At 44.9% G+C, this 27,082-nt stretch overlaps 1 protein-coding gene across 2 annotated transcripts in view; it reads right to left on the bottom strand.

Annotated features, from left to right (window-relative positions):
* Window positions 1-889: 889 nt before the first annotated feature.
* The window catches only part of LOC120063774 (LIM and senescent cell antigen-like-containing domain protein 1), a 71,532-nt gene continuing 45,339 nt past the window's right edge, over window positions 890-27,082 (bottom strand). For both annotated transcript variants that reach the window (XM_039014068.1, XM_039014067.1), the window contains exons 3-10: window positions 14,496-14,562; window positions 14,103-14,223; window positions 13,709-13,858; window positions 5,930-6,080; window positions 4,902-4,994; window positions 4,536-4,584; window positions 4,280-4,355; window positions 890-1,629 (exon numbers count right to left, since the gene is read on the bottom strand). In XM_039014068.1, coding sequence (XP_038869996.1) covers window positions 1,515-1,629; window positions 4,280-4,355; window positions 4,536-4,584; window positions 4,902-4,994; window positions 5,930-6,080; window positions 13,709-13,858; window positions 14,103-14,223; window positions 14,496-14,562 — 822 coding nt within the window. In that variant the 3' untranslated portion in view covers window positions 890-1,514. The remainder of the gene's footprint in view (window positions 1,630-4,279; window positions 4,356-4,535; window positions 4,585-4,901; window positions 4,995-5,929; window positions 6,081-13,708; window positions 13,859-14,102; window positions 14,224-14,495; window positions 14,563-27,082) is intronic.

Below are 27,082 nucleotides of genomic sequence, written 5' to 3'. Positions count from 1 at the left end.
TCCAAGCAAATTAGTCAACTCAACTTGCTCAATTTTCACATTATTCATTACAAGATTTAGTTGAGGTAAATAATAGTCTCAAGCAAAGCACTGTATGAATCAAGGCTGTGAATGTAGCATAGACTATTATATTGTAGTATAGCGGAGGAATAACGCAGGGTTTTAAAGTCCCATTTAGCAGAGGAATGTGTAATTTTATCACTCTATGCATATCAACACACTGCAACATATTTTTGTCCAAATATAGTTAAATACTGTGACAAACTAAACACATTTTCAAAAGGTCAAAAGGGATATGATGCTTTCTTTTCTGGCAGTTCATTCCTTCCTAAGAGGATCTATAGATGGAGGAAGTAACACTGTCATTAGAGGATAGGTTTACTGAGCTTATACACACATTCCCACATCTTACAGTACTCATAAATCCACTTTAATACACACCAATAGGAAAAGGAAAAATGGACATTGCAATTACAAGAAAATCCATATATCAACGGAATTGTTAGTCTCTGCAATGTTTATTTTTCCATTTCAAAAGACAAAATAATGCATGACATGTAAAGCATGAAGAAAATGATTGCCAGATATTGTTTGATTCCTTTACTATTATATAAAAGTGTATTCATGTTTATTCTGAGCATATTGATTGTGAAAAACACAAAAACAAACATCTGTCATCCAACAGTTTAAAAAACGCCCTTCAGTGACAATAGATCTTACATATTTATATTCATATGAAAATTGTACAAGAGTATGCAAAGCTGTCATCAAGGCAAAGGATGGCTACTTTGAAAAATCTAAAATCTGAAATATATTTTGATTTGTTTAACACTTTTTTGGTTACTACATGATTCCATATGTGTTATTTCATAGTTGTGATGTATTCACCATTATTCTACAATGTAGAAAATAGTACAAATAAAGAAAAATCCTTGAATGAAAGGTGTGTCCAAACTTTTGACTGGTACTGTATATATATATTTATATTGGATCCAGTTCTGCTGCACAGTAATGTGATTATGTGTAGCAACAGTAACATAGCCCAGGTGTCTGTCTGTTTCTTCTTGTATGGCATGACAATGATAAAGTAGTTGGCTAAAGCAGAAACAACCTTACCAATACTTTTTATTCACCTGACAAAATACCAGGACCATTGATGCATACTTAAATATACAAGTTGGGTTATGAAGGGAAATTTTAAGCTAAAAGAATTATGAAATATATGAGATAATTATATCAAGGATATATATGAATATAATATGAATATGTATTCAGACAAAGGCACTGATTTGGGGATGACCCTTTCTTGTGTACAGTCTCTCTCTCTGCTCATGGGTTGTCACTATTTAACCAGGCATGAATGAACGGAATAATATTGTAAATCTTATTTTCATCAACCTATGAGGGGTTGGGTAGAGTGGTTTTAATCCCTAAATTTACACAAAGAACAAAGGTCATGTGCTTGCTCAAACACTCTGATATCACTTTTGTCTGTTTCTAGCATGTCTGTCTCTCTACTTCCGGCCCACGGTCTCTGCCAGCTTCTTGAGCCTCTTCTTGAGCTCCAGAGGAAACTTCTCGTAACACTTCTTACACACCGGCTTCATGTCAAACTCCACAAACTTGTTCCTGTAAGGAAGAGACAAAAACACAATCTTTATGAGCAGGGTTCTGATTTTATTTGTCTTTCATTTATCTATCTATCTATATATATATATATACAGTATATCACAAGTCTTAAACTCTAGCACTACTTTCCCTTCGGCTCCCTCTAGCTCCCTCTCTTCCCCTTCTGCCCACCCTCCTGCTCCCTCTCTCCCCCTCCTGCTCCCTCGCTCCCCCCCCCTCCTGCTCCCTCTCTTCCGCTCCTGCTCCCTCTCTCCCCTTCCTGCTCCCTCTCTCCCCCTTCTGCTCCCTCTCTCCCCCTTCTGCTCCCTCTCTTCTCCTCCCGCTCTCCCCCTTCTGCTCCCTCTCTCCCTCTCCCCTCCCTGCTCCCTCTCTCCCCCTCCTTCTCCCTCTCTCACCCTTCTGCTCCCTCTCTCCCCCTCCCTGCTCCCTCTCTCCCCTTCCTGCTCCCTCTCTCCCCCTTCTTCTCCCTCTCTCCCCTTCCTGCTCCCTCTCTCCCCCTCCTGCTCCCTCTCTCACCCTTCTGCTCCCTCTCTCACCCTTCTTCCCCCTCTCCCCCCCTCCCTGCTCCCTCTCTCCCCTCCTGCTCCCTCTCTCCCCGTTCTGCTCCCTCTCTCCCCCTCCTGCTCCCTCTCTCCCCTCTCTTCTCCCTCTCTCCCCTCCCTTCTCCCTCTCTCCCCCTTCTGCTCCCTCTCTCCCCCTCCTGCTCCCTCTCTCCCCTACCTGCTCCCTCTCTCCCCCTTCTTCTCCCTCGCTCCCTCTCTCCCCGTTCTGCTCCCTCTCTCCCCCTTCTCCTCACCCTTCCTGCTCCCTCTCTCACCCTCCCTGCTCCCTCTCTCACCCTTCCTGCTCCCTCTCTCACCCTTCCTGCTCCCTCTCTCACCCTCCCTGCTCCCTCTCTCACCCTCCCTGCTCCCTCTCTCACCCTTCCTGCTCCCTCTCTCACCCTCCCTTGCTCCCTCTCTCACCCTCCCTGCTCCCTCTCTCACCCTTCCTGCTCCCTCTCTCACCCTCCCTGCTCCCTCTCTCACCCTTCCTGCTCCCTCTCTCCCCTCCCTGCTCCCTCTCTCACCCTTCCTGCTCCCTCTCTCACCCTCCTTCTCCCTCTCTCACCCTCCTTCTCCCTCTCTCACCCTTCTGCTCCCTCTCTCCCCTTCCTGCTCCCTCTCTCCCCCTTCTGCTCCCTCTCTCCCCCTCCTGCTCCCTCTCTCCCCCTCCAGCTCCCTCTCTCCCCCTCCTGCTCCCTCCCTGCTCCCCCTCTCCCCCTTCTGCTCCCCCTCTCACCCTTCTTCTCCCTCTCCCCCCCTCCCTGCTCCCTCTCTCCCCTCCTGCTCCCTCTCTCCCCGTTCTGCTCCCTCTCTCCCCCTCCTGCTCCCTCTCTCCCCTCCCTGCTCCCTCTCTCCCCGTTCTGCTCCCTCTCTCCCCCTTCTCCTCCCTCTCTCCCCCTTCTGCTCCCTCTCTCACCCTTCTGCTCCCTCTCTCACCCTTCTGCTCCCTCTCTCACCCTTCTGCTCCCTCTCTTCCCCATTGGGGCCTTTAAAAATCAGACATCCAGTCCAGCCAGTACACAGAGGCAGGAAACGATTGGTGTTTTACCCATAAACAAACCAGGATCTGGTGAACAAAGCCTTCTCTTTACACACTGACTAATCTGACAAAATACACACTACCGTACTGTACATGCCTCTAGCCTCAACTATCTGATCATAGAGAAAAGGACTTCCAGTCTGATTATTGCAGCATTATTATGTTAATCCCCTAAGTGTGTCTGGTTGAGGAATGGCCATATGGAGTAACCATTTCCTGCGGAGATCCTAAATATGGTCAACATTGGTGGGAAACACAGGCACTGATGCAAATAACAGCTTAGGCCAAATATCTATCTGTACCGGTTATTAATCATTATTTATGATCTGTGTCTAATCTCTACTTCCGTTGAATGCTCATACTCTAAAACTGATAAAGTACAGTGATGTTGAATGTGATGTAATAAAAAATGCATGGTTCATAGTTTATGTTTAACAGATATTTGATCTCTGTGTCTAAAACCCTTTTTTAACTGACTTGTCAGGGTGGACGGATGAAAGATAGATAGATAGTAAAAGCACAACACAAGAAAAAGAGAAGGAAAGGAGAAGAAAACGAACCAATGAATGGAAAGTGAGGAGAAAGAAAGGAGAGAAGTTTATAGACACATGGACACTTTCTTCTTCTTTTCTTTTTCTCGTTTGGCAAGACGCCGCTTCATGTCGTCTGGCAGGCGCTCGTAGCAGTGTTTACACACAGGCTTCAGATCCACATCTACAAACTTATTCCTGGTACGACCAGGAAAGAGGAGGAGGAGGAAGAAAGAGGAGAGGGGAGGGGAGGATATGGACAGACAAACAGGGACAAGTGAAAGAGAGGGACAGAGATGACACAGGCAGATGGAAAAGCTGGGAAATAGATCAGGTAGTCACAGGTACAGTGGAACAGGTAGAGCAGTAGAGACATATGAGAGACAAAAGAGGACAGAGATATTGCTTCAGGTGGGCACAGAGCAGAAAGAAAGGTTTCAATTGAATTGAAATCTACAGTCCCAAAGATAGTCTAACCTCATTGCAAAGTGTCAGCACACAGGATGGTGTTGCTGTGTTAACTCAGTCAGACTTACTTGAGGGTGAGCTTGGTGTTGCAGGTGGAACAGGCAAAGCAGTTGACACACCATGCCTTGTTCAGGGCTGAAACCACTGGAACACACAACACAAACACGTCAATTACATTAGCCTGGGTACCTGGCAAGACAATGACAACATGGCGAAAGCAGAGACAGTCTGGTTTCCAAGCTACAAGTAGTTTATAAAACGAATATGACATATTCCATTCAATATTTGTTTGACTGTATGTGATGTTAGGTGATAATATCTTACCATCACCCTCAATGACACGGTTGCAGTGGTAGCAGACATCTCCAAAGAGCTGTAGGAGAGGAGAGAGTCAATAGCCAGGCACGCAATTCACTTTACATATTACAATGTATTTACTCTTTACTGTATTCTTCAAGACAAGAGCCATGCAATTCACTTCACAGTCTTCATTTGTTGCATTGCTACATTTGTACTTCCACCACTAGATGGTCCCATAAAACTAGCCAAGACTGGAGGTCACATTCAAATTATATACAGCAAGATGCAATCACTCAAAGGCTTGCTTAAAGATAAATAAAATACAGTGCTGGATTGGATTGAGTTACTATGTAGAGACCTTGGGCTGTGTGCAGCCTTCCCCTACATTACCTGGTTGTAGTGAGTCTCACAGTAGGCCAGTCCTTTGCGTTCGTAGTGGCGATGGCCCAGGAAGGGCTTCTCACACTTAGCACACACAAAATGCTGCAAACACACACAACATGGCCCCACACAACAGGTTAGTACAGACAGACCAGCACAGGTCAGTTTAATCCATATCAGTCTAGTTTAGTTCAGACCTATTAGGAGACAGACCAGACCAGACCAGTCCCGTCCCATCTGAGATGAGTGGGTTCAGAGGGCAGCAGCAGGGCAGGATCGTCCCCTGTGGAAGCACTCACCTCTACAGACAGACAGACACAGGAGGAGCCTTGTTTGTCTGGGAGGTCCACCCGGAGGCAGAATGCAGCACAGACCAGACAGAGAGCAGGACAGAATGCAGCCAGGAAGGGTCTCCCATTAGTCACCCTAACTAACCCCTCACCATGTTAAAGTGTTTTTCACAGTAGGTGTGGTCCCCACGCGCGTAATACGGGGAGCCATGAAACGGACGCTCACACAGAGCACATACATGGTGCTACAGGAGGGGGGAAGAGGAGAAAAGTAGAGGGAAAAGGCAGCAGATATATGAACAGAGGAATGTCAGAGGGAAAGAAAGAGGAAGGATATCCTCCATTCTGACATAGTCCAAACACGGCCACAGAGATGATATGAAAGCAGGGTAGAAACAGAACCACATACAAACTCCCATGAATACATTTCTACTGTGATGTTCTCAGGAATCATATAACTAACTCTAACAATGGGAATTCCAAACCACCTGTTGTATAATAGGAAATAATAGTAGTTCAGCGACAACGACATACAAAGCAGTACATACCAAAGATCATAATATAATAATAATAATAATATTGTAGTAATCACCTTATGGCTACAAAATACCATAATCATACACAATACATTACTATCTGAATGTTCCATAACATTGCAACCTCCTGAACAGGTCCATATTGTAAGAGTGATGTCATCATTTAATTAGATTTTGGGAAAAAAAAAATATTTTAAATGTATTTAACTACCTCGACGTGCCACTGCTTGCCCATGGCATTGACCACGCGGCCCTCGATGGGTCTCCTGCAGGCTCCACATATGGGAACGCCCATCTTGTCATGGCAGGGCAGGCAGTACAGCTCTCCCTTCAGCTCCCTGGCATCAGCCGTCAGTTCCTTACTAGGGGGGAGAGGAAGGACAAACCTTATGAGCATCAACAACAGCTGTTAGTGGGGTGGTGGTTATTGTGTTCTGAATTCACAACACAAACCAAGTGGCGGTGTTGCATAGAGGAATTAGTCGTCTGCAGACTTCCTGAATGAATATTCACCATCACAACTTCTACTTCAAGGACAAGCTGACAACTGTAGCTTTGTTTAAGGACAGGCAGTCTTAAGGGAAAGGTTTGGTTAGGTTGGAGGTGCCTCTCAACTGCTTTTAACTGTCATCTAAAAGAGCTACTGCGATAATCATTCTTCTATCATCAGTCCCTCTCTCCCTACTCTCTTCCTCCTCCTGTCACGCCCTGACCTTAGATATCCTTATTATTCTCTATGTTTGGTTAGGTCAGGGTGTGACTCGGGTGGGAAAGTCTATGTTTTCTATTTCTTTGTTTTTGGCCGAGTGTGGTTCCCAATCAGAGGCAGCTGTCTATCGTTGTCTCTGATTGGGGATCATATATAAGTTGTCATTTTCCTTTTGGGTTTTGTGGGATCTTGTTTTCTGTATAGTGTCTTAGCCTTACAGAACTGTGCGCTTTCGTTTTTTGTCTTTGTTATTTTGGTGTCATCAATAAAAAGACGATGTACGCCTACCACGCTGCGTCTTGGTCCACTCTTCATTCTACAAACGAGAGCCGTTACACCTCCTCCCTCTCTTCTCTCCTTTCGCTTACTTGTACAGGGGTAAACTCTACTAAACCCAACCTTGAGAAATCCTATCCTGCTACAGAAAACATACCCTGCCTATAGCAGCTCTGTGGAGAGACCATATCTACATGTACATACTACCTCAATCAGCCTGACTAACCGGTGTCTGTATTGTAGCCTCACTATTTTTATAACCTTGCTACTGCATATAGCCTGTCTTTTTACTGTTGTTTTTATTTCCTTACCTACCTTTAGTTCACCTAATACCTTTTTTGCACTATTGGTTAAAGCCTGTAAGTAAGCATTTCACCTGTTGTATTCAGCGCATGTGACAAATAAACTTTGATTTGATTGTATTTCAGAATTTCAGTGTCTACCACTGACAGGCTATAGTATATGAGAAGGGCTTACCAAGAAAAACTTCCAAAAGGATAAATTCAAGGTAGAAAGGACTTGGAGCACTCAACAAAAAAAGCAGAGATGTATTTATTTTAGCTCACTAATCCATTGTACAGGATGCAAACAAGTGACTGATGTTTTGCCATCAAGCTGACCTCACCTCAGAGCGACCTGACTATGGCACTTAACTCCCATGTATAGCCTAGTGGCCCTTTGAGACACAACAATGTAAGAAAATAATAATGATGATATGTTTCAAGCTAAATGGCAAATTATAACACAATAATACTAATAATAACAGAAATAGTGTGTCTCGTTAATCAATAGGCCAGTTCAATATAGATGATATTTGGGTGTCTGAATCCAGAGACACAAAGACCCCAAAAAATAAAGGCAACAACATTATTGAAACGATGACAGTGACAAATCATCTTAGACCCTTAGGATCCACAGTGTCTGAGTACTGCCAGAATGCCTCTGTTTTAGTTTACGTACAATGTCACCTCCTCTTGGTGAAATGTGGTTGTGTTCATGGCTACAAAGAGCAGGAAGATGAGCCATGGTTGGCTTCTACGCAGTGGCGCGCAATAGCATAGTCCGTGTTTTTATTAGGAATAGCAGCCGTGTTTAGAATGGCAATGCAGTGTTTAGAAACTATAATGCATCTGGTATTTCTGATATGAGAGAACAAACGACTGTCAAAAAGAGCCCTCTGTTCCCACATACAGTTGGCTGACAGAACATGATTTTGCTAAACTGCCCCGCAATACTCCTAAACAAGGCAGCTAATCTCAGTAATGATGAACAAAACGCTTTAAAGGAACTGAAAGACAATCCAGATATTGTGATAGAAATTGCTGATAAGGGAGTGTCTATTGTGGTATTAAGCAGCGAACAATAGAAGAGTGAGGTCTATGCTCAACTCTGACACTAAGTTTACATTTACGTCATTTAGCAGACTCTCTTATTCAGAGCGACTTTCAATAGTGAGTGCATACATTTTCATTTTTTTTGTTATGTCCCTCTCCGTTGCAACCCCACAGACATAATAAAAAAGGATATAGTTTAATTGATAACGCTCTTTCAGAGGATTTGAAAATAGAGGACTTTCTCATTACGCTGCGCCCAGCCTGTCTAGTTTATTATGGCTTACCGAAAATACATAAAAGTATGGAAAACAACTCCTATACTTCCTCTAGTGTCAGGTAACATCTTCGTTACACTTGACGTTAGCTTAATTAGCCTACTCCTGTCTATACATAAATAAATAAAATAATTCAAATATGGCTACTAAAGCATGATTTGGCCACAGAGGATCACGAGCATTGCCTGCAGTCGGAAGGATAGGCAGAGCGCGGCAAATAGGCCTACATGATTGTTAGGTTGTGACTGTAAGTAGTAGCCTACAGGCCCAGCCAGGAATATCGCAATATTTCTAAATACAATCGCAGGAAAACATTGTTTGGAAAGCAAATTGTTATTGCTGTAAAGATATGTACATTGTGACAACATGACCAATACTAACGTTTTTTTACCACCTCAGAACAGGTTAGGAATACAAAATCCAAAGCTTCATTAATTGTAACAACACAAATGTCATATACAGTTGAAGTCGGAAGTTTACATACACCTTAACCAAATACATTTAACCTCAGTTTTTTACAATTCCTGACATTTAAACAGAGTAAAAATTCCCTGTTTTAGGTCAGTTAGGATCACCACTTTATTTTAAAGAATGTGAAAAGTCACAATAATAGTAGAGAGAATGATTTATTTCAACTTTTATTTCTTTCATCACATTCCCAGTGGGTCAGAAGTTTACATACACTCAATTAGTATTTGGTAGCATTGCCTTTAAATTGTTTAACTTAGGTCAAACATTTCAGGTAGCCTTCCACAAGCTTCCCACAATAATTTGGGTGAATTTTGGCCCATTCCTCCTGACAGAGCTGGTGTAACTGAGTCAGGTTTGTAGGCCTCCTTGCCCGCACACACACTTTCAGTTCTGCCCACAAATGTTCTATAGGATTGAGGTCAGGGCTTTGTGATGGCCACTCCAATAACATGACTTTGTTGTCCTTAAGCCATTTTGTCACAACTTTGGAAGTATGCTTGGGGTCATTGTCCATTTGGAAGACCCATTTGTGACCAAGCTTTAACTTCCTGACTGATGTCTTGAGATGTTGCTTCAATATATCCACATAATTTTCCTGCCTCATGACCCCATCTATTTTGTCAAGTGCAACCAGGCCCTCCTGCAGCAAAGCACACCCACAACATGATGCTGCCACCCCCATGCTTCACAGTTGGGATGGTGTTCTTCGGCTTGCAAGCCTCCCCATTTTTCCTCCAAACATAACGATGGTCATTATGGCCAAACAGTTCTATCTTTGTTTCATCAGACCAAAGGACATTTCTCCAAAAAGTACAATCTTTGTCCCCATGTGCAGTTGCAAACCATAGTCTGGCTTTCTTATGGTGGTTTTGGAGCAGTGGCTTCTTCCTTGCTGAGCGGCCTTTCAGGTTATGTCGATATAGGACTCGTTTTCCTGTGGATATAGATACTTTTGTACCGGTTTCCTCCAGCATCTTCACATGGTCCTTTGCTGTTGTTCTGGGATTGACGTACTTTGCACCAAAGTACGTTCATCTCTAGGAGACAGAACACGTCTCCTTCCTGAGCGGTATGACGGCTGCGTGGTCCCATGGTGTTTATACTTGCATGCTATTGTTTGTACAGATGAACGTGGTACCTTCAGGTATTTGGAAATTGCTCCCAATGATGAACCAGACTTGTGGAGGTCTACAATTTATTTTCTGAGGTCTTGGCTGATTTCTATTGATTTTCCCATGATGTCAAGCAAAGAGGCACTGAGTTTGAAGGTAGGCCTTGAAATACATCCACAGGTACACCTCCAATTGACTCAAGTGATGTCAATTAGCCTATCAGAATCTTCTAAAGCCATGACATAATTTTCTGGAATTTTCCAAGCTGTTTAAAGGCACAGTTAACTTAGTGTATGTAAACTTCTGACCCACTGGAATTGTGATACAGTGAATTATAAGTGAAATAATCTGTCTGTAAACAATTGTTGGAAAAATTACTTGTGTCATGCACAAAGTAGATGTCCTAACCGACTTGTCAAAACTATAGTTTGTTAACAAGAAATTTGTGGAGTGGTTGAAAAACGAGTTTTAATGACTCCAACCTAAATGTATGTAAACTTCCGACTTCAACTGTACATGCTGAAATGCATCTGCGGGGCTGCTTTAGTTGGTCAAACTAAACAAGAATTTAAACTCCTCATCACAGAACATAACCCCTCGATCAGCCCGACAGCATCATTGCATCAATACAGCGTAATAAATTCTGTCGTCAAACTTGTTTCATTAATACAAAATTGTTACTGGATATATGTGCAGCAAAAGTTCAACATTCACCTTTTGGTACAAATTCTGTCAAGTCTAGCATACAATTTGATGCATACATTGGATAAATCCAACATATGCACCACACAGAAAGCACTGTGCTGCATCTGCAACGCAATGTTGCAAGTCAAACACAGTGTTACATTAGATATTAATGTACATTTTAATGTCCTTCTGTTGTGCCAAAACGCAAAAATGCTGCTGGTCAGATCGAGGTGTTACACCTTGATCACACAGCACCGATAGTGTCTTTGCGCAAAATAGTAAGCAGCATCATCTGTATATGTGTGCAACAAAAGTTCAACATTCACTTTGCTACCATTTCTGTCAAGCCGTCTAATCATACAGTTTGACACATACGTTCGATAAATCCAAGGTATGCACCACACAGACGGCACTGCAACTTTAATAATACTGTGTAATACGGTGTGATCAAGGCACAAGGCTGCTATATTCCTAATAAAAACACGGACTACCTATTGCGCGACACTGCATACCAGCCAACCATGGCTCACCTTCCTCCCTGTGCTCTGTAACCATAAAACACTTCCACATTTCACCAAGAGGAGGTGACATTGTACGTAAACTAAAACAGAGGCATTCTGGCAGTACTCAGACACTGTGGATCCTAAGGGTCTGAGATGATTTTTCACTGTCATCGTTTCTATAATGTTGTTGCCTTGATTTTTTGGGGTCTCTGTGTCTCTGTATTCACAGACACCCAAATATCATCTATATTGAACTGGCCTATTGATTAACGAGACACACTATTTCTGTTATTATCAAATCAAACTGTATTACCTTACAGTGAAATGCTTACTTACAAGCCCCTAACCAATAATGCAGTTTAAAGAAATAAGAGTAAGACTAAGAAATAAAAGTAACAAATAATTAAAGAGCAGCAGTAAAATAACAATAGCGAGGCTATATACAGGGAGGTAACGGTACAGAGTCAATGTGCGGGGGCACAGGTTAGTTGAGGTAATTGAGGTAATATGTACATGTAGATAAAGTTATTAAAGTGACTATGCATAGATTATAACAACAGAGTAGCAGTGGTGTAAAAGGAGGGGGGTCAATGCAAATAGTCTGGGTAGCTATTTGATTAGATGTTCAGGAGTCTTATGGCTTGGGGGTAGAAGCTATTAAGGAGCCTCTTGGACCTAGACTTGGCGCTCCGGTACCACTTGCCGTGCGGTAGCAGAGAGAACAGTCTATGACGAGGGTGGCTGGAGTCTTTGACAATTTTTAGGGCCTTCCTTTGACACTGCCTGGTATAGAGGTCCTGGATGGCAGGAAGCTTGGTCCCAGAGATGTACTGGGCCGTACGCACTAGCCTCTGTTTTTATCCTTTATTCAATTGTCTTTATTTTTATTTTGTAGCCATAAGCCATGCGTTTGTATCTTAAGCTATCCATACTTCTGTTAATACAGCAGTTGCCATACCAGGCAGTGATGCAACCAGTCAGAATGCAATCGATGGTGCAGCTGTATAACCTTTTGAGGATCTCAGGACCCATGCCAAATCTTTTCAGTCTCCTGAGGGGGAATAGGTTTTGTCATGCCCTCTTCACGACTGTCTTGGTGTGCTTGGACCATGTTAGTTGGTGATGTGGACACCGAGGAACTTGAAGCTCTCAACCTGCTCCACTACAGCCCCGTCGATGAGAATGGGGGCGTGCTCGGTCCTCTTTTTCCTGTAGTCCACAATCATCTCCTTTGTCTTGATCACGTTGAGGGAGAGGTTGTTGTCCTGGCACCACAAGGTCAGGTCTCTGACCTCCTCCCTGTAGGCTGTTTCGTCATTGTTCCTTGATCAGGCCTACCACTGTTGTGTCATCTGCAAACTTCATGATGGTGTTGGAGTTTGCCTGGCCGTGCAGTCATGAGTGAACAGGGAGTACAGGAGGGGACTGAGCAAGCACCCTTGAGGGGCCCCTGTGTTGAGGATCAGCGTGGCGGATATATTACCTACCCTTACCACCTGAGGGCGGCCCGTCAGGAAGTCCAGGATCCAGTTGCAGAGGGAAGTGTTTAGTCCCAGGATCCTTAGCTTATTGATGAACTTTGAGGGCACTATGGCGTTGAACGCTGAGCTGTAGTCAATGAATAACATTCTCACATAGGTGTTCCTTTTGTCTAGGTGGGAAAGGGTAGTGTGGAGTGCAATGGAGATTGCATCTTCTGTGGATCTGTTAGGGTGGTATGCAAATTGGAGTGGGTCTAGGGTTTCTGGGATAATGGTGTTGATGTGAGCCATGACCAGCCTTTCAAAGCACTTCATGGCTACAGACGTGAATGCTACGGGTTGGTAGTCATTTAGGCAAGTTACCTTAGTGTTCTTTGATCACAGGCACTATGGTTGTTTGCTTAAAGCATGTTGGTATTACAGACTCGGACAGGGAGAGGTTGAAAATGTCCGTGAAGACACTTGCCAGTTGGTCAGCGCATGCTCGAAGTCCTGGTAATCCGTCTGGCCCTGCGGTCTTGTAATAATAATAATACTATTATTAGTATTATTTTGTGTTATAATTTGCCCTTTATCTTGGAACATATCATCAATATTATTTTCTTACCTTGTTGTGTCTCAATGGGCAACTAGGCTATAAATTGGAGCTAAATGCAATGGTCAGGTCACTCTGAGGAAGACGTCAGCTTGACGTAGAAATGTCAGTCACGTGTTCCATCCTGATCAACGGACTAAGGTGAACTAAAACATATCAATCTCTGCTTTTTTTGTTGAGTGCTCCAACTCCTTTCTACCACAAATTAGTATTTTTGGAAGTTTTTCTTGGTAAGCCCTTCTCATGATTTTTGTCATTGTTGTTGAGCACCCCTCCTTTCCTTTGTTTGCTGAAGCGAAGGCCCACCTGAACTGTAGGCTACAGTGCATGTGTAGGTTGCATACAAGCTGTGTAGAAGTTGAGTAAAGATTTGGCAGTGGTTGTATTCATACCACTAGGTTTATGTAGAGGGTGTGTGACGTTTGTGTGGTGATTTAGCAGTGTTTGGGTTTAGGTTGAATGCAGGTTGTATAAATATAGTTTTTTGGTTGAGTAGTACTTGTATATAGGGTTTGTGGAGTTGTTTCTAGATTGCTTGCATGAGTACCCGCAGTTGTTGCAGTTGAAGTGGTCCGGGTGGTAGGGGTCGTTCTTGAACAGCAGCGGCTGCTCCTCGATGATGGCGTGGCACTTCTGACAGATGTACTTCCCCAGACCACGGGCTTTCTCACGGTTATGACATGGGCGACACAGGTGTCTGAGGGAGAGAGATAGAGAGTGATATACATGTTGGTAAAGAGAGCTCAGCCTGACCCAGAGGCTGAAATAATGTTGCTACATTAAGACTACAGGAGGGTGTTAACAGTGTGTGGGATTTCTCCTTGCTTTATAAAAGCTATGCAGCGGAAAAGTGGCTGTCCCCTATCCCATGGTGTCCCGTATCCCATGGTGTTCAATCAGTAATGGCTGATCAGTGATCTAGTCCATGTCTCTGGACTGACCTGCCGGCGTTCTTGACGAAGCCCACGTCAGCCAGCACGGCCTGGCAGAGGTCACAGCAGAAACAGTCAGGGTGCCAGCTGTTGTTCATCGCCTTGATCACACGGCCAATGATAAACTCCCCTGGGAGGAGGAGGAGGAGGAGATAAGGGACAACACACTGGCAAGAATATAACATCCCCCGTGCACACACATATCCACCAGTTAATATAGAGAAATAACTAAAGGAAAAACTCTTGGCACAAGAAAGCAATTGGCGATAGAAGTCTACCCAGTTGTGCCTAGGGCTCAAGGTGAGGGAAGCAGGGTTAAAGTAGACCAAATATGACCTTAAGCTTCAGACAACACCACCAGTGTTAATAATTCTACTGTGTAGGTGCAGTTCCTGTACTCACCACACTGGTGGCAGCAGGGAGCAAACAGCATCTGGAAGTCGTGCTCGCAGTACTTCCTGCCCTCAAACTGCAGAAGAAGAGAACAAGCATCAGAATTAGTCAATGATTAGAACATACCGTAGCCATATATAGACCTGTACGTCTACAGATCTGTCTGTGGCTATGATCTCCCTTTCGGGGAACATCTCTGGGATCCCTAGGGTCAGCTGGAGATGTGTCTGGCCTCCTGTCTGTTCTGCTGCCCCTAAAAAGCCAGTCAGACAGAGACAGAACGAGAGAGAGAGTGGGATAACTAAGAGACAACCCACTGGGTACCGACATCATTTCTACATCTAGTTTTGATTTACATTTGGTTGAGTTGTCATCTAACTTGAATTCAACCTGAAATCAATAACAAATGTCACCACATCATTGTATTTAGATTCAAAGTTGAGTGAAAAATAATACATTGACGACTTTTTGCAAATCCCAAAAATTTTCTACGTTGATTCAACGCCATCAAATGTTTTTGTTGCTGTTGAAATCACGTGGAAACAACTTTGATTCAACCAGTTTTTGCCCAGTGGGAAGCTTCTAATGGGCCAGTAATGCATTAGGCTGAGTGCTGTGAGGTTGGGAGTCGATCCAGTTAATACACTTTACCCAATATCAAATTTGTGACAGGAGGTGAAGGTGTCTCCACCCTTATCTTCTTATATTACCACCCGTACCAAATACAAATACTATCATATTCTGTTGTTTTCAGCATGAGGGCCATGTAAGCAAAGTTTGTAATACATCTAATTTAAAGCTGGAATCCGCATTTGGTGAAATAGTGCCACTGGTCTCCCTGGGGGCACTTGTTATTGTTTTTGTTTATGAAAGGAGGAGAGGAGTACTATAGTCTGCTGTTCTATCGCACGTGCAATGATGTCCGAGGGAAAAAAACGGAGTTTGTTGTTTGAAGTAACATCTTTGTTGTTGTATCGCAAACAGACGTGGCAGTTCCACCGCTATAGATTCCAGGAGGCTAACACAATAAATGTTTCTAGGACAAGGGGCTTGGGTTTACTTCAGGCTAGACACTGTTGTATAGAATGATATGGGTAAGAGTGACAGGGATAATAAAGCTGTATTTACACAGGCAGTCAATTCTGATCCTTTGCACAATTATGGGCAAAAGAGCTGATCTGATTGGTCTAAAGACCAATTACAAAAAAAAAAGATCAGAATTGGGCTGCCTGTGTAAACACAGTCTAAGTAATGTTCCTTCTAATTTGTTGGGGCACTGAGCAGAAACTTGAACGTTGTGAGAATGATGTGCAACTTCTGGCACACGTTTACAGTGAACACTGAGGCTGTACCCTGTACAGTTATTTGAGCATAATGTAGGCCTACCAACAAAACCAGTGGAGCAAATGGAAATAGCTTTGATTTCTATGATATAGCCTACAGTAGCCTATATGTATTCAACGCAGGCCTACATTGCATGAGACTTTTAAAAATGTTTTTACACGAAGAAGGGCTTGACATGAATGAATTATGTTTTACTTAGGTCTGTAACACCATGGGCCAAATAGGTGACTGTAAATTGCTTTGCATTGTGTTGTATGATGCAAGAAACTACTTTACAAAATACTATGTATTGTTATTACCATACAGAGAATTAGACAATGTAGGCTACCCCTCTGCCTATTGGCTTATTTGCATATTCAAGCCTGTCTCAAAATACAACACTGCCCCTTTAATTAAGACAAGCTTTTTACCTGACTGGCTTTTCAAAGACTGCTTGAAATGTAGCCTACACGTTTTGTGCTCTTGTAGGAAGCAGTAACTCCCCATTGCTGACCTATACTGATCTATAACTGGGCTGATAACTCGCTAACTTGCAAAGAATATAAACAGAAATGCACACGCTCCGATCTGAAAAGTGCATTCACTCACGGGTGATTGAAAGACTGCTCGTGGGCTACCCCGGTCAGTGGCGACCAATCATTGGTGTAATAAATCCGCATACAAACATGGTCCTTTTTTGTTTTCTTGAGTAAGGCAGCTCCAAAATGCAGGTGTTTCAGCCTAGCTCTGCTTTCTGTGGTGGTGGGGCAGCCAGTGGAAAATACAGAGCGTAGGGGTTGGTAATGTTCTCTAGTTGCGTCGTGATTGGCTCAGAGTTCTGTCATTCATGGGGACACTATGTCACCGCAAAATCTAAGGGTAGAGCTCGAAAATTCAAGCCCCTTGGGTGCTGCCATAGATTTACATTAGAAGTGCCCATCCAAGAAAGCTCAATGTCATTGGCCACAGATAAAATTGTCAAATCATGTATATCTACCGTTGCTTTGATAATGTCAAGATCATACTTTCAAAATCCTAGCTAGCAAACAGTCATCATCATGAATCAAGTTGACAATCTACTGGCAAATAGTTTTCAATCCTTGTCATATGAAGAAAAATTATAAATAAAACGTATCGGACATAAACATTATACAAGTTGGAAATTTCAAATTCAACAATGAGTAGTTTGGAAGGAATCAGTGGCTAACTGAAAGCTTTGCAAAGTGTTTGGTTCTAAGAATATGAAATGTTACTTATTCATGAGCAGGGAAGCGATTCCATGTGACAGGCATTGATAAGGGGAGACGGGTGGAGATCTTAGAAACTAACAATGTCACTGAGGGAGAGATAATAACGTTTAATAATATAATAATAACGTATAACGTTTACATTATGTCAGGATTTTTTATTGTTAGCCATCAGGGATCCTCTGGGAGGAGAAAAGACACAGTCTGGTATCAATAACCATGACAGCCTTGAGTTGGGGAGGAGTGAGCACTTTGGGTTAGAGGTCAGGTTAGATGAAGTGAGGAAGAACAGATATCAATAAGGTTCTGTCTAGCAACAGAGATGCATTGGCTGTTTGGTTGTGGAGGAGGAGACTCAGCATAGGAGAAAGGGTTAAATATCAGTGCTTGTGTGAAATATTATTTTGTCTGAATTACAGCTGTAACGACCCTTTGGGAAGAATTAAACTTGGTTAAGCTTGTCTAGTGTCCGTGAGTTATTTTCTCTGTGTCACGACTTCCGCCGAAGTCGGCTCCTCTCCTTGTTCGGGCGGCGTTCGGCGATCAACGTCACCGGCTTTCTAGCCATCGCCACTCCATTTTTCATATGTCCATTTGTTTTGTCTTGTTCCATACACACCTGGTTTTCATTCCCCAATCAATCTACATCAAATCAAATCCAATTTTATTTGTCACATACACATGGTTAGCAGATGTTAATGCGAGTGTAGCGAAATGCGTGTGCTTCTAGTTCCGACAATGCAGTAATAACCAACGAGTAATCTAACCTAACAATTTCACAACAACTTATACACACAAGTGTAAAGGAATGAAGAATATGTACATAAAAATATATGAATGAGTGATGGTACAGAACGGCATAGGCAAGATGCAATAAATGGTATCGAGTACAGTATATACATATGAGATGAGTAGGGTATGTAAACATGTATTTGGCCCTCTGTTTCCCATCATGTCTTTGTGTGTAATTGTTTCATGTTATGTGGTGTTTTTTTACGCGCTTTACTTTTGTTATGTTCCGTGTTTTGAGCACGTTTGATTTATGTAGTGCTCTCGGTTTTGGAACAAAAATAAAAGTGTGCCTGTTAACTATACTCTGCTCTCCTGCACCTGACTTCGCCTCCCGTACACTCCCTGACACTCTGAAAAATGTTAACCTAACAAAAGCAATCACTAGCCTGCTATTCAGTGGAGAGGGTGTGTGGTCCAAGTCTGTGTTTAAGGGTCTCTTTTCTAAGCTTAAAAGGATAAACATTCACTAGTAACACACCATGGGCCAGAAAAGGTTGAATACATTGGTCATGCTGTCAATCCAGCATGACTTCTGCCGCGTTCAAAACAACTGGGAACTCTGAACTGGGAAATCTCAGACTCAGTGAGTTCAAGACAACTGGGAACTGAAAAAAACTAGCGCCGACTGGGAAAATTGCGTTTTGAACAGTTATCCAACTCGGAACTCCAAGAACTCAGGCTTCTTTCTAGAGCTCTGACCTGAAGATAACTGACGTCAGGATTCAACCTTGTTTTTTTCCCGAGTTCCAAGTTGTCTTGAAAGCACCATAAATCCAGAGAATTCCAGACTTTGATTACAAAGTTTGATAACAAAATGTGACCACAAGAAGGACCACTGCCACACCTTCCATTTCAAGTGAGCACAGAACAAGGTGAGTCCAAAAATGTCTTGTATGTGTAACGGATGTGAAATGGCTAGCTAGTTAGCGGTGGTGCGAGCTAGCAGCCTTTCAGTCGGTTACGTCACTTGCTCTGAAACCTGTAGTGGTTCCCCTTGCTCTGCAAGGGCCGCGGCTTTTGTGGAGTGATGGGTAACGATGGTTCGTGGGTGACTGTTGTTGATGTGTGCAGAGGGTCCCTGGTTCGCGCCCGAGGTCGGGGCGAGGGGACGTACTAAAGTTATACTGTTACATTGATGCTGTTGACCCGGATCACTGGTTGCTGCGGAAAAGGAGGAGGTCGAAAGGGGGGTGAGTGTAACGGATGTGAAATGGCTAGCTAGTTAGCGGTGGTGCGAGCTAGCAGCCTTTCAGTAGGTTACGTCACTTGCTCTGAAACCTGTAGTGGTTCCCCTTGCTCTGCAAGGGCTGCGGCTTTTGTGGAGTGATGGGTAACGATGGTTCGTGGGTGACTGTTGTTGATGTGTGCAGAGGGTCCCTGGTTCGCGCCCGAGGTCGGGGCGAGGGGACGTACTAAAGTTATACTGTTACATTGATGCTGTTGACCCGGATCACTGGTTGCTGCGGAAAAGGAGGAGGTCGAAAGGGGGGTGAGTGTAACGGATGTGAAATGGCTAGCTAGTTAGCGGTGGTGCGAGCTAGCAGCCTTTCAGTCGGTTACGTCACTTGCTCTGAAACCTGTAGTGGTTCCCCTTGCTCTGCAAGGGCCGCAGCTTTTGTGGAGAGATGGGTAACGATCCTTCGTGGGTGACTGTTGTTGATGTGTGCAGAGGGTCCCTGGTTCGCGCCCGAGGTCGGGGCGAGGGGACGTACTAAAGTTATACTGTTACATATGCTACTGCATAATGATATAATATGCCAGGGAGATATTTATACTGTAGCTAAGAAAGTAATACTAAGTGTACCAGACTCACATCAAACATCTCCAATCCAAAGTTAAATCTAGAATTGGCCTCCTATTTTGCAACAAAGCATCCTTCACTCATGCTGCCAAACATATCCTCGTAAAACTGACCATCCTACCGTTCCTCGACTTCGGCGATGTCATTTACAAAATAGCCTCCAATACCCTACTCAATAAATTGGATGCAGTCACCATAGCAGCACCCACCTGTAGCACGCGCTCCAGCAGGTATATCTCTCTGGTCACTCCCAAAACCAATTCCTCCTTTGGCTGCCTCTCCTTCCAGTTCTCTGCTGCCAATGACTGGAACGAACTACAAAAATCTCTGAAACTGGAAACACTTATCTCCCTCACTAGCTTTAAGCACCAGCTGTCAGAGCAGCTCACAGATTACTGCACCTGTACATAGCCCATCTATAATTTAGCCCAAACAACTACCCCTTCCCCTACTGTATTTATTTATCTATTTTGCTCCTTTGCACCCCATTATTTATATTTATACTTTGCACATTCTTCCACTGAAAATCTACCATTCCAGTGTTTTACTTGCTATATTGTATTTACTTCGCCACCATGGCCTTTTTTTGCCTTTACCTCCCTTATCTCACCTCATTTGCTCACATTATATATAGACTTATTTTTCTACTGTATTATTGACTGTATGTTTGTTTTACTCCATGTGTAACTCTGTGTTGTTGTATGTGTCGAACTGCTTTGCTTTATCTTGGCCAGGTCGCAATTGTAAATGAGAACTTGTTCTCAACTTGCCTACCTGGTTAAATAAAGGTGAAATAAATAAAAAGAAAATTAAAATAAATAAATAGCCTGTTTTAGAGAAATGTAATCATTAAATATTGTAAGAGCTTTCTCCTTATATGCCCCCTTTATTTATCCTACGGTTCTGACTTGGTGTACATGGAGAATACTGTAAGAATGGCCCATGTTCTGAATTCTGTCTCTGTACATTTCAAAAGTGCTGAACGAATAGTTATATTGACTACGTCCATCCTAGCTCGCATATTAATGTCTTTATCGAAATTACGGATTGCCTCTTATCCGCTCATCGTTCCCTTATGCCATAGTTTGTACTGCTCAACTGTCAGTACAAACCACATTTGTTTAAGCAAGTCAGCCATATCAGCTTTTTTTTTTTAAAGAGAGTAAATGAGGCTGAAGGAACTGTGTCGCTGCCAGACAAGGCTCCTCTGATAACCAGGTGTAGCGGTGGTAAGGATTCACTCCATGGTGCTGAAAAGAAAGCTGATGGTAGAGAGGGAGAGAGGAGAGAGGGTCTGATAGTAGAGAGGGAGAGAGGAGAGAGGGTCTGATAGTAGAGAGGGAGAGAGGAGAGAAGGGTCTGATAGTAAAGAGGGAGAGAGGAGAAGGGTCTGATGGTAGAGAGGGTCTGATGGTATAGAGGAGAGAGGGTCTGATGGTAGAGAGGAGAGAGGGGTCTGATGGTAGAGAGGGAGAGAGGAGAGGGTCTGATGGTAGAGAGGGAGAGAGGAGAGAGGGTCTGATGGTAGAGAGGGAGAGAGGGTCTGATGGTAGAGAGGAGAGAAGGGTCTGATAGTAAAGAGGGAGAGAGGAGAAGGGTCTGATGGTAGAGAGGGAGAGAGGAGAGAGGGTCTGATGGTAGAGAGGAGAGAGGGTCTGATGGTAGAGAGGAGAGAAGGGTCTGATGGTAGAGAGGGAGAGAGGAGAGAGGGTCTGATGGTAGAGAGGAGAGAGGGTCTGATGGTAGAGAGGAGAGAAGGGTCTGATGGTAGAGAGGGAGAGGGGGTCTGATTGTAGAGAGGAGAGAGGGTCTGATGGTAGAGAGGAGAGAGGGTCTGATGGTAGAAAGGAGAGAAGGGTATGATTGGAGACAGGATAGTGGAGAGAGGGTCTGATGGTAGAGAGGGAGAGAGGAGAGAGGGTCTGATGGTAGAGAGGAGAGAAGGGTCTGATGGTAGAGAGGGAGAGAGGGTCTGATGGTAGAGAGGAAAGAAGGGTCTGATTGGAGAGAGGATAGAGGAGAGAGGGTCTGATGGTAGAGGGAGAGAGGAGAGAGGGTCTGATGGTAGAGAGGGAGAGAAGGTCTGATGGTAGAGAGGGAGAGAGAAGGGTCTGATGGTAGAGAGGGAGAGAGGAGAGAGGGTCTGATGGTAGAGAGGGAGAGAGGAGAGAGGGTCTGATGGTAGAGAGGGAGAGAGGAGAGAGGGTCTGATAGTAGAGAGGGAGAGAGGAGAGAGGGTCTGATGGTAGAGAGGGAGAGAGGAGAGAGGGTCTGATAGTAGAGAGGGAGAGAGGAGAGAGGGTCTGATAGTAAAGAGGGAGAGAGGAGAGAAGGGTCTGATGGTAGAGAGGGAGAGAGGAGAGAGGGTCTGATGGTAGAGAGGGAGAGAGGAGAGAGGGTCTGATGGTAGAGAGGAGAGAGGGTCTGATGGTAGAAAGGAGAGAAGGGTATGATTGGAGACAGGATAGTGGAGAGAGGGTCTGATGGTAGAGAGGGAGAGAGGAGAGAGGGTCTGATGGTAGAGAGGAGAGAAGGGTCTGATGGTAGAGAGGGAGAGAGGGTCTGATGGTAGAGAGGAAAGAAGGGTCTGATTGGAGAGAGGATAGAGGAGAGAGGGTCTGATGGTAGAGGGAGAGAGGAGAGAGGGTCTGATGGTAGAGAGGGAGAGAAGGTCTGATGGTAGAGAGGGAGAGAGAAGGGTCTGATGGTAGAGAGGGAGAGAGGAGAGAGGGTCTGATGGTAGAGAGGGAGAGAGGAGAGAGGGTCTGATGGTAGAGAGGGAGAGAGGAGAGAGGGTCTGATAGTAGAGAGGGAGAGAGGAGAGAGGGTCTGATGGTAGAGAGGGAGAGAGGAGAGAGGGTCTGATAGTAGAGAGGGAGAGAGGAGAGAGGGTCTGATAGTAAAGAGGGAGAGAGGAGAGAAGGGTCTGATGGTAGAGAGGGAGAGAGGAGAGAGGGTCTGATGGTAGAGAGGGAGAGAGGAGAGAGGGTCTGATGGTAGAGAGGAGAGAGGGTCTGATGGTAGAAAGGAGAGAAGGGTATGATTGGAGACAGGATAGTGGAGAGAGGGTCTGATGGTAGAGAGGGAGAGAGGAGAGAGGGTCTGATGGTAGAGAGGAGAGAAGGGTCTGATGGTAGAGAGGGAGAGAGGGTCTGATGGTAGAGAGGAAAGAAGGGTCTGATTGGAGAGAGGATAGAGGAGAGAGGGTCTGATGGTAGAGGGAGAGAGGAGAGAGGGTCTGATGGTAGAGAGGGAGAGAAGGTCTGATGGTAGAGAGGGAGAGAGAAGGGTCTGATGGTAGAGAGGGAGAGAGGAGAGAGGGTCTGATGGTAGAGAGGGAGAGAGGAGAGAGGGTCTGATGGTAGAGAGGGAGAGAGGAGAGAGGGTCTGATAGTAGAGAGGGAGAGAGGAGAGAGGGTCTGATGGTAGAGAGGGAGAGAGGAGAGAGGGTCTGATAGTAGAGAGGGAGAGAGGAGAGAGGGTCTGATAGTAAAGAGGGAGAGAGGAGAGAAGGGTCTGATGGTAGAGAGGGAGAGAGGAGAGAGGGTCTGATGGTAGAGAGGGAGAGAGGAGAGAGGGTCTGATAGTAGAGAGGGAGAGAGGAGAGAGGGTCTGATGGTAGAGAGGGAGAGAGGAGAGAGGGTCTGATAGTAGAGAGGGAGAGAGGAGAGAGGGTCTGATAGTAAAGAGGGATAGAGGAGAGAAGGGTCTGATGGTAGAGAGAGAGAGAGGGCGAGAGGAGAGAAGGGTCTGATAGTAGAGAGGGAGAGAGGAGAGAGGGTCTGATAGTAGAGAGGGAGAGAGGAGAGAGGGTCTGATGGTAGAGAGGGAGAGAGGAGAGAGGGTCTGATGGTAGAGAGGAGAGAGGGTCTGATGGTAGAGAGGGAGTGAGGAGAGAGGGTCTGATGGTAGAGAGGAGAGAAGGGTCTGATTGGAGAGAGGATAGAGGAGAGAGGGTCTGATGGTAGAGAGGGATAGAGGAGAGAGGGTCTGATGGTAGAGAGGGAGAGAAGGGTCTGATGGTAGAGAGGGAGAGAGGGTCTGATGGTAGAGAGGAAAGAAGGGTCTGATTGGAGAGAGGATAGAGGAGAGAGGGTCTGATGGTAGAGGGAGAGAGGAGAGAGGGTCTGATGGTAGAGAGGGAGAGAAGGTCTGATGGTAGAGAGGGAGAAAGAAGGGTCTGATGGTAGAGAGGGAGAGAGGAGAGAGGGTCTGATGGTAGAGAGGGAGAGAGGAGAGAGGGTCTGATGGTAGAGAGGGAGAGAGGAGAGAGGGTCTGATAGTAGAGAGGGAGAGAGGAGAGAGGGTCTGATGGTAGAGAGGGAGAGAGGAGAGAGGGTCTGATGGTAGAGAGGGAGAGAGGTTCTGATGGTAGAGAGGAGAGAGGGTCTGATGGTAGAGAGGGAGTGAGGAGAAAGGGTCTGATGGTAGAGAGGAGAGAGGGACTGATGGTAGAGAGGAGAGAAGGGTCTGATGGTAGAGAGGAGAGAAGGGTCTGATTGGAGAGAGGATAGAGGAGAGAGGGTCTGATGGTAGAGAGGGAGAGAGGAGAGAGAGTCTGATGGTAGAGAGGGAGAGAGGAGAGAGGGTCTGATGGTAGAGAGGGAGAGAGGAGAGAGGGTCTGATGGTAGAGAGGAGAGAGGGTCTGATGGTAGAGAGGAGAGAAGGGTCTGATGGTAGAGAGGAGAGAAGGGTCTGATTGGAGAGAGGATAGAGGAGAGAGGGTCTGATGGTAGAGAGGGAGAGAGGAGAGAGGGTCTGATGGTAGAGAGGAGAGAGGGTCTGATGGTAGAGAGGGAGAGAGGGTCTGATGGTAGAGAGGAGAGAAGGGTCTGATTGGAGAGAGGGTCTGATGGTAGAGAGGGAGAGAGGAGAGAGGGTCTGATGGTAGAGAGGAGAGAGGGTCTGATGGTAGAGAGGGAGAGAGGGTCTGATGGTAGAGAGGAGAGAAGGGTCTGATTGGAGAGAGGATAGAGGAGAGAGGGTCTGATGGTAGAGAGGGATAGAGGAGAGAGGGTCTGATGGTAGAGAGGGAGAGAGGAGAGAGAGTCTGATTGGAGAGAGGATAGAGGAGAGAGGGTCTGATGGTAGAGAGGGAGAGAGGAGAGAGGGTCTGATGGTAGAGAGGGAGAGAGGAGAGAGGGTCTGATGGTAGAGAGGAGAGAGGGTCTGATGGTAGAGAGGAGAGAGGGTCTGATGGTAGAGAGGAGAGAGGGTCTGATGGTAGAGAGGAGAGAAGGGTCTGATGGTAGAGAGGAGAGAAGGGTCTGATTGGAGAGAGGATAGAGGAGAGAGGGTCTGATGGTAGAGAGGGAGAGAGGAGAGAGGGTCTGATGGTAGAGAGGAGAGAGGGTCTGATGGTAGAGAGGGAGAGAGGGTCTGATGGTAGAGAGGAGAGAAGGGTCTGATTGGAGAGAGGATAGAGGAGAGAGGGTCTGATGGTAGAGAGGGATAGAGGAGAGAGGGTCTGATGGGAGAGAGGAGAGAGGGTCTGATGGTAGAGAGGGAGAGAGGAGAGAGGGTCTGATGGTAGAGAGGGAGAGAGGAGAGAGGGTCTGATGGTAGAGAGGGAGAGAGGAGAGAGGGTCTGATGGTAGAGAGGGAGAGAGGGTCTGATGATAGAGAGGGAGAGAGGAGAGAGGGCCTGATGGTAGAGAGGGAGAGAGGAGAGAGGGTCTGATGGTAGAGAGGAGAGAAGGGTCTGATTGGAGAGAGGATAGAGGAGAGAGGGTCTGATGGTAGAGAGGAGAGAGGGAGAGGGTCTGATGGTAGAGAGGGAGAGAGGGTCTGATGATAGAGAGGGAGAGAGGAGAGAGGGCCTGATGGTAAAGAGGGAGAGAGGAGAGAGGGTCTGATGGTAGAGAGGGAGAGAGGAGAGAGGGTCTGATGCGAGAGAGGGAGAGAGGAGAGAGGGTCTGATGGTAGAGAGGGATAGAGGAGAGAGGGTCTGATGCAAGAGAGGGAGAGAGGGGAGAGGATCTGATGGTAGAGAGGGATAGAGGAGAGAGGTTCTGATGGGAGAGAGGGAGAGAGGCTCTGATGGGAGAGAGGGAGAGAGGGTTTGATGGTAGAGAGGGAGAGAAGGTCTGATGGTGGAACACACTGAACAAACAATAACATGAAGAGCTATCTATCCAAAATGGAGATGTATGGATAAATCACTTCTCCAACCTTTTCGGACATACAGTGGGGAGAACAAGTATTTGATACACTGCCGATTTTGCAGGTTTTCCTACTTACAAAGCATGTAGAGGTCTGTAATTTTTATCATAGGTACACTTCAACTGTGAGAGACGGAATCTAAAACAAAAATCCAGAACATCACAGTGTATGATTTTTAAGTAATTAATTTGCATGTACCTATGATAAAAATGACAGACCTCTACATGCTTTGTAAGTAGGAAAACCTGCAAAATCGGCAGTGTATCAAATACTTGTTCTCCCCACTGTATATCAAAGAACCAAGAGCAAAAACATATACATGATAATTTACCAAACTTAGAATCAGCTATTAAAGAATACCAGAACCCACAGTATTCTCCAATTACATTGGAGGACAAAATACAAACCGTCCAACCCAAAAAGGCCTGTGGTGTTGATGGTATGCTAAATGAAATGATAAAATATACAGACCACAAATTCAAATGGGCTATTCTTAAACTCTTTATCCTCAGCTCTGGCATCTTCCCTAATATTTGGAACCAAGGCAGGATCACACCATCCACAACAGTGGAGACAAACGTGACCCCAATAAGTACCTTGGAATATGTGTCAGCAGCAATCTCGGAAATTTCCTCTGCAGTATCATCAACAGCAGACTCCAACATTTCCTCTGCAGTATCATCAACAGCAGACTCCAACATTTCCTCTGCAGTATCATCAACAGCAGACTCCAACATTTCCTCTGCAGTATCATCAACAGCAGACTCCAACATTTCCTCAGTGAAAACAATGTCCTGAGCAAATGTCAAATTGGCTTCTTACCAAAATAACGTTAGACAGACCACGTATACACCCTGCACACCCTTACTGACAAACAAAACAAAAGCAACATTTTCTCATGCTTTGTTTATTTAAAAAAAGATTTAGAATCAATTTGTAGCTAAGACCACGAATACACATTCTATTTAGACACAGTTGCCCTAGAGCACACAAAGAATTACACCTACCTCGGCCTAAACATCAACACCACAGGTAACTTCCACAAGGCTGTGAACGATCTAAGAGACAAGGCAAGAAGGGCCTTCTTTGCCATCAAAAGGAACATAAAACTCAACATCCCAATTAGGATCTGGCTAAAAATACTTCAATCAGTTATCAAACCCATTGCCTTCTATGGTGGTGAGGTCTAGGGTCCACTCACCAACCAAGAATTCACAAAATAGGACAAAGAACCAAGCAAAACCCCAAACAATGCATGCAGAGCAGAATT

The sequence above is a fragment of the Salvelinus namaycush genome, chromosome 19 (assembly GCF_016432855.1).
Source record: "Salvelinus namaycush isolate Seneca chromosome 19, SaNama_1.0, whole genome shotgun sequence".
Classification (NCBI taxonomy): domain Eukaryota; kingdom Metazoa; phylum Chordata; class Actinopteri; order Salmoniformes; family Salmonidae; genus Salvelinus; species Salvelinus namaycush.
The sequence above is the reverse complement of the archived record's forward strand: the minus strand, read 5'-3'. Positions and strand labels throughout refer to the sequence as shown.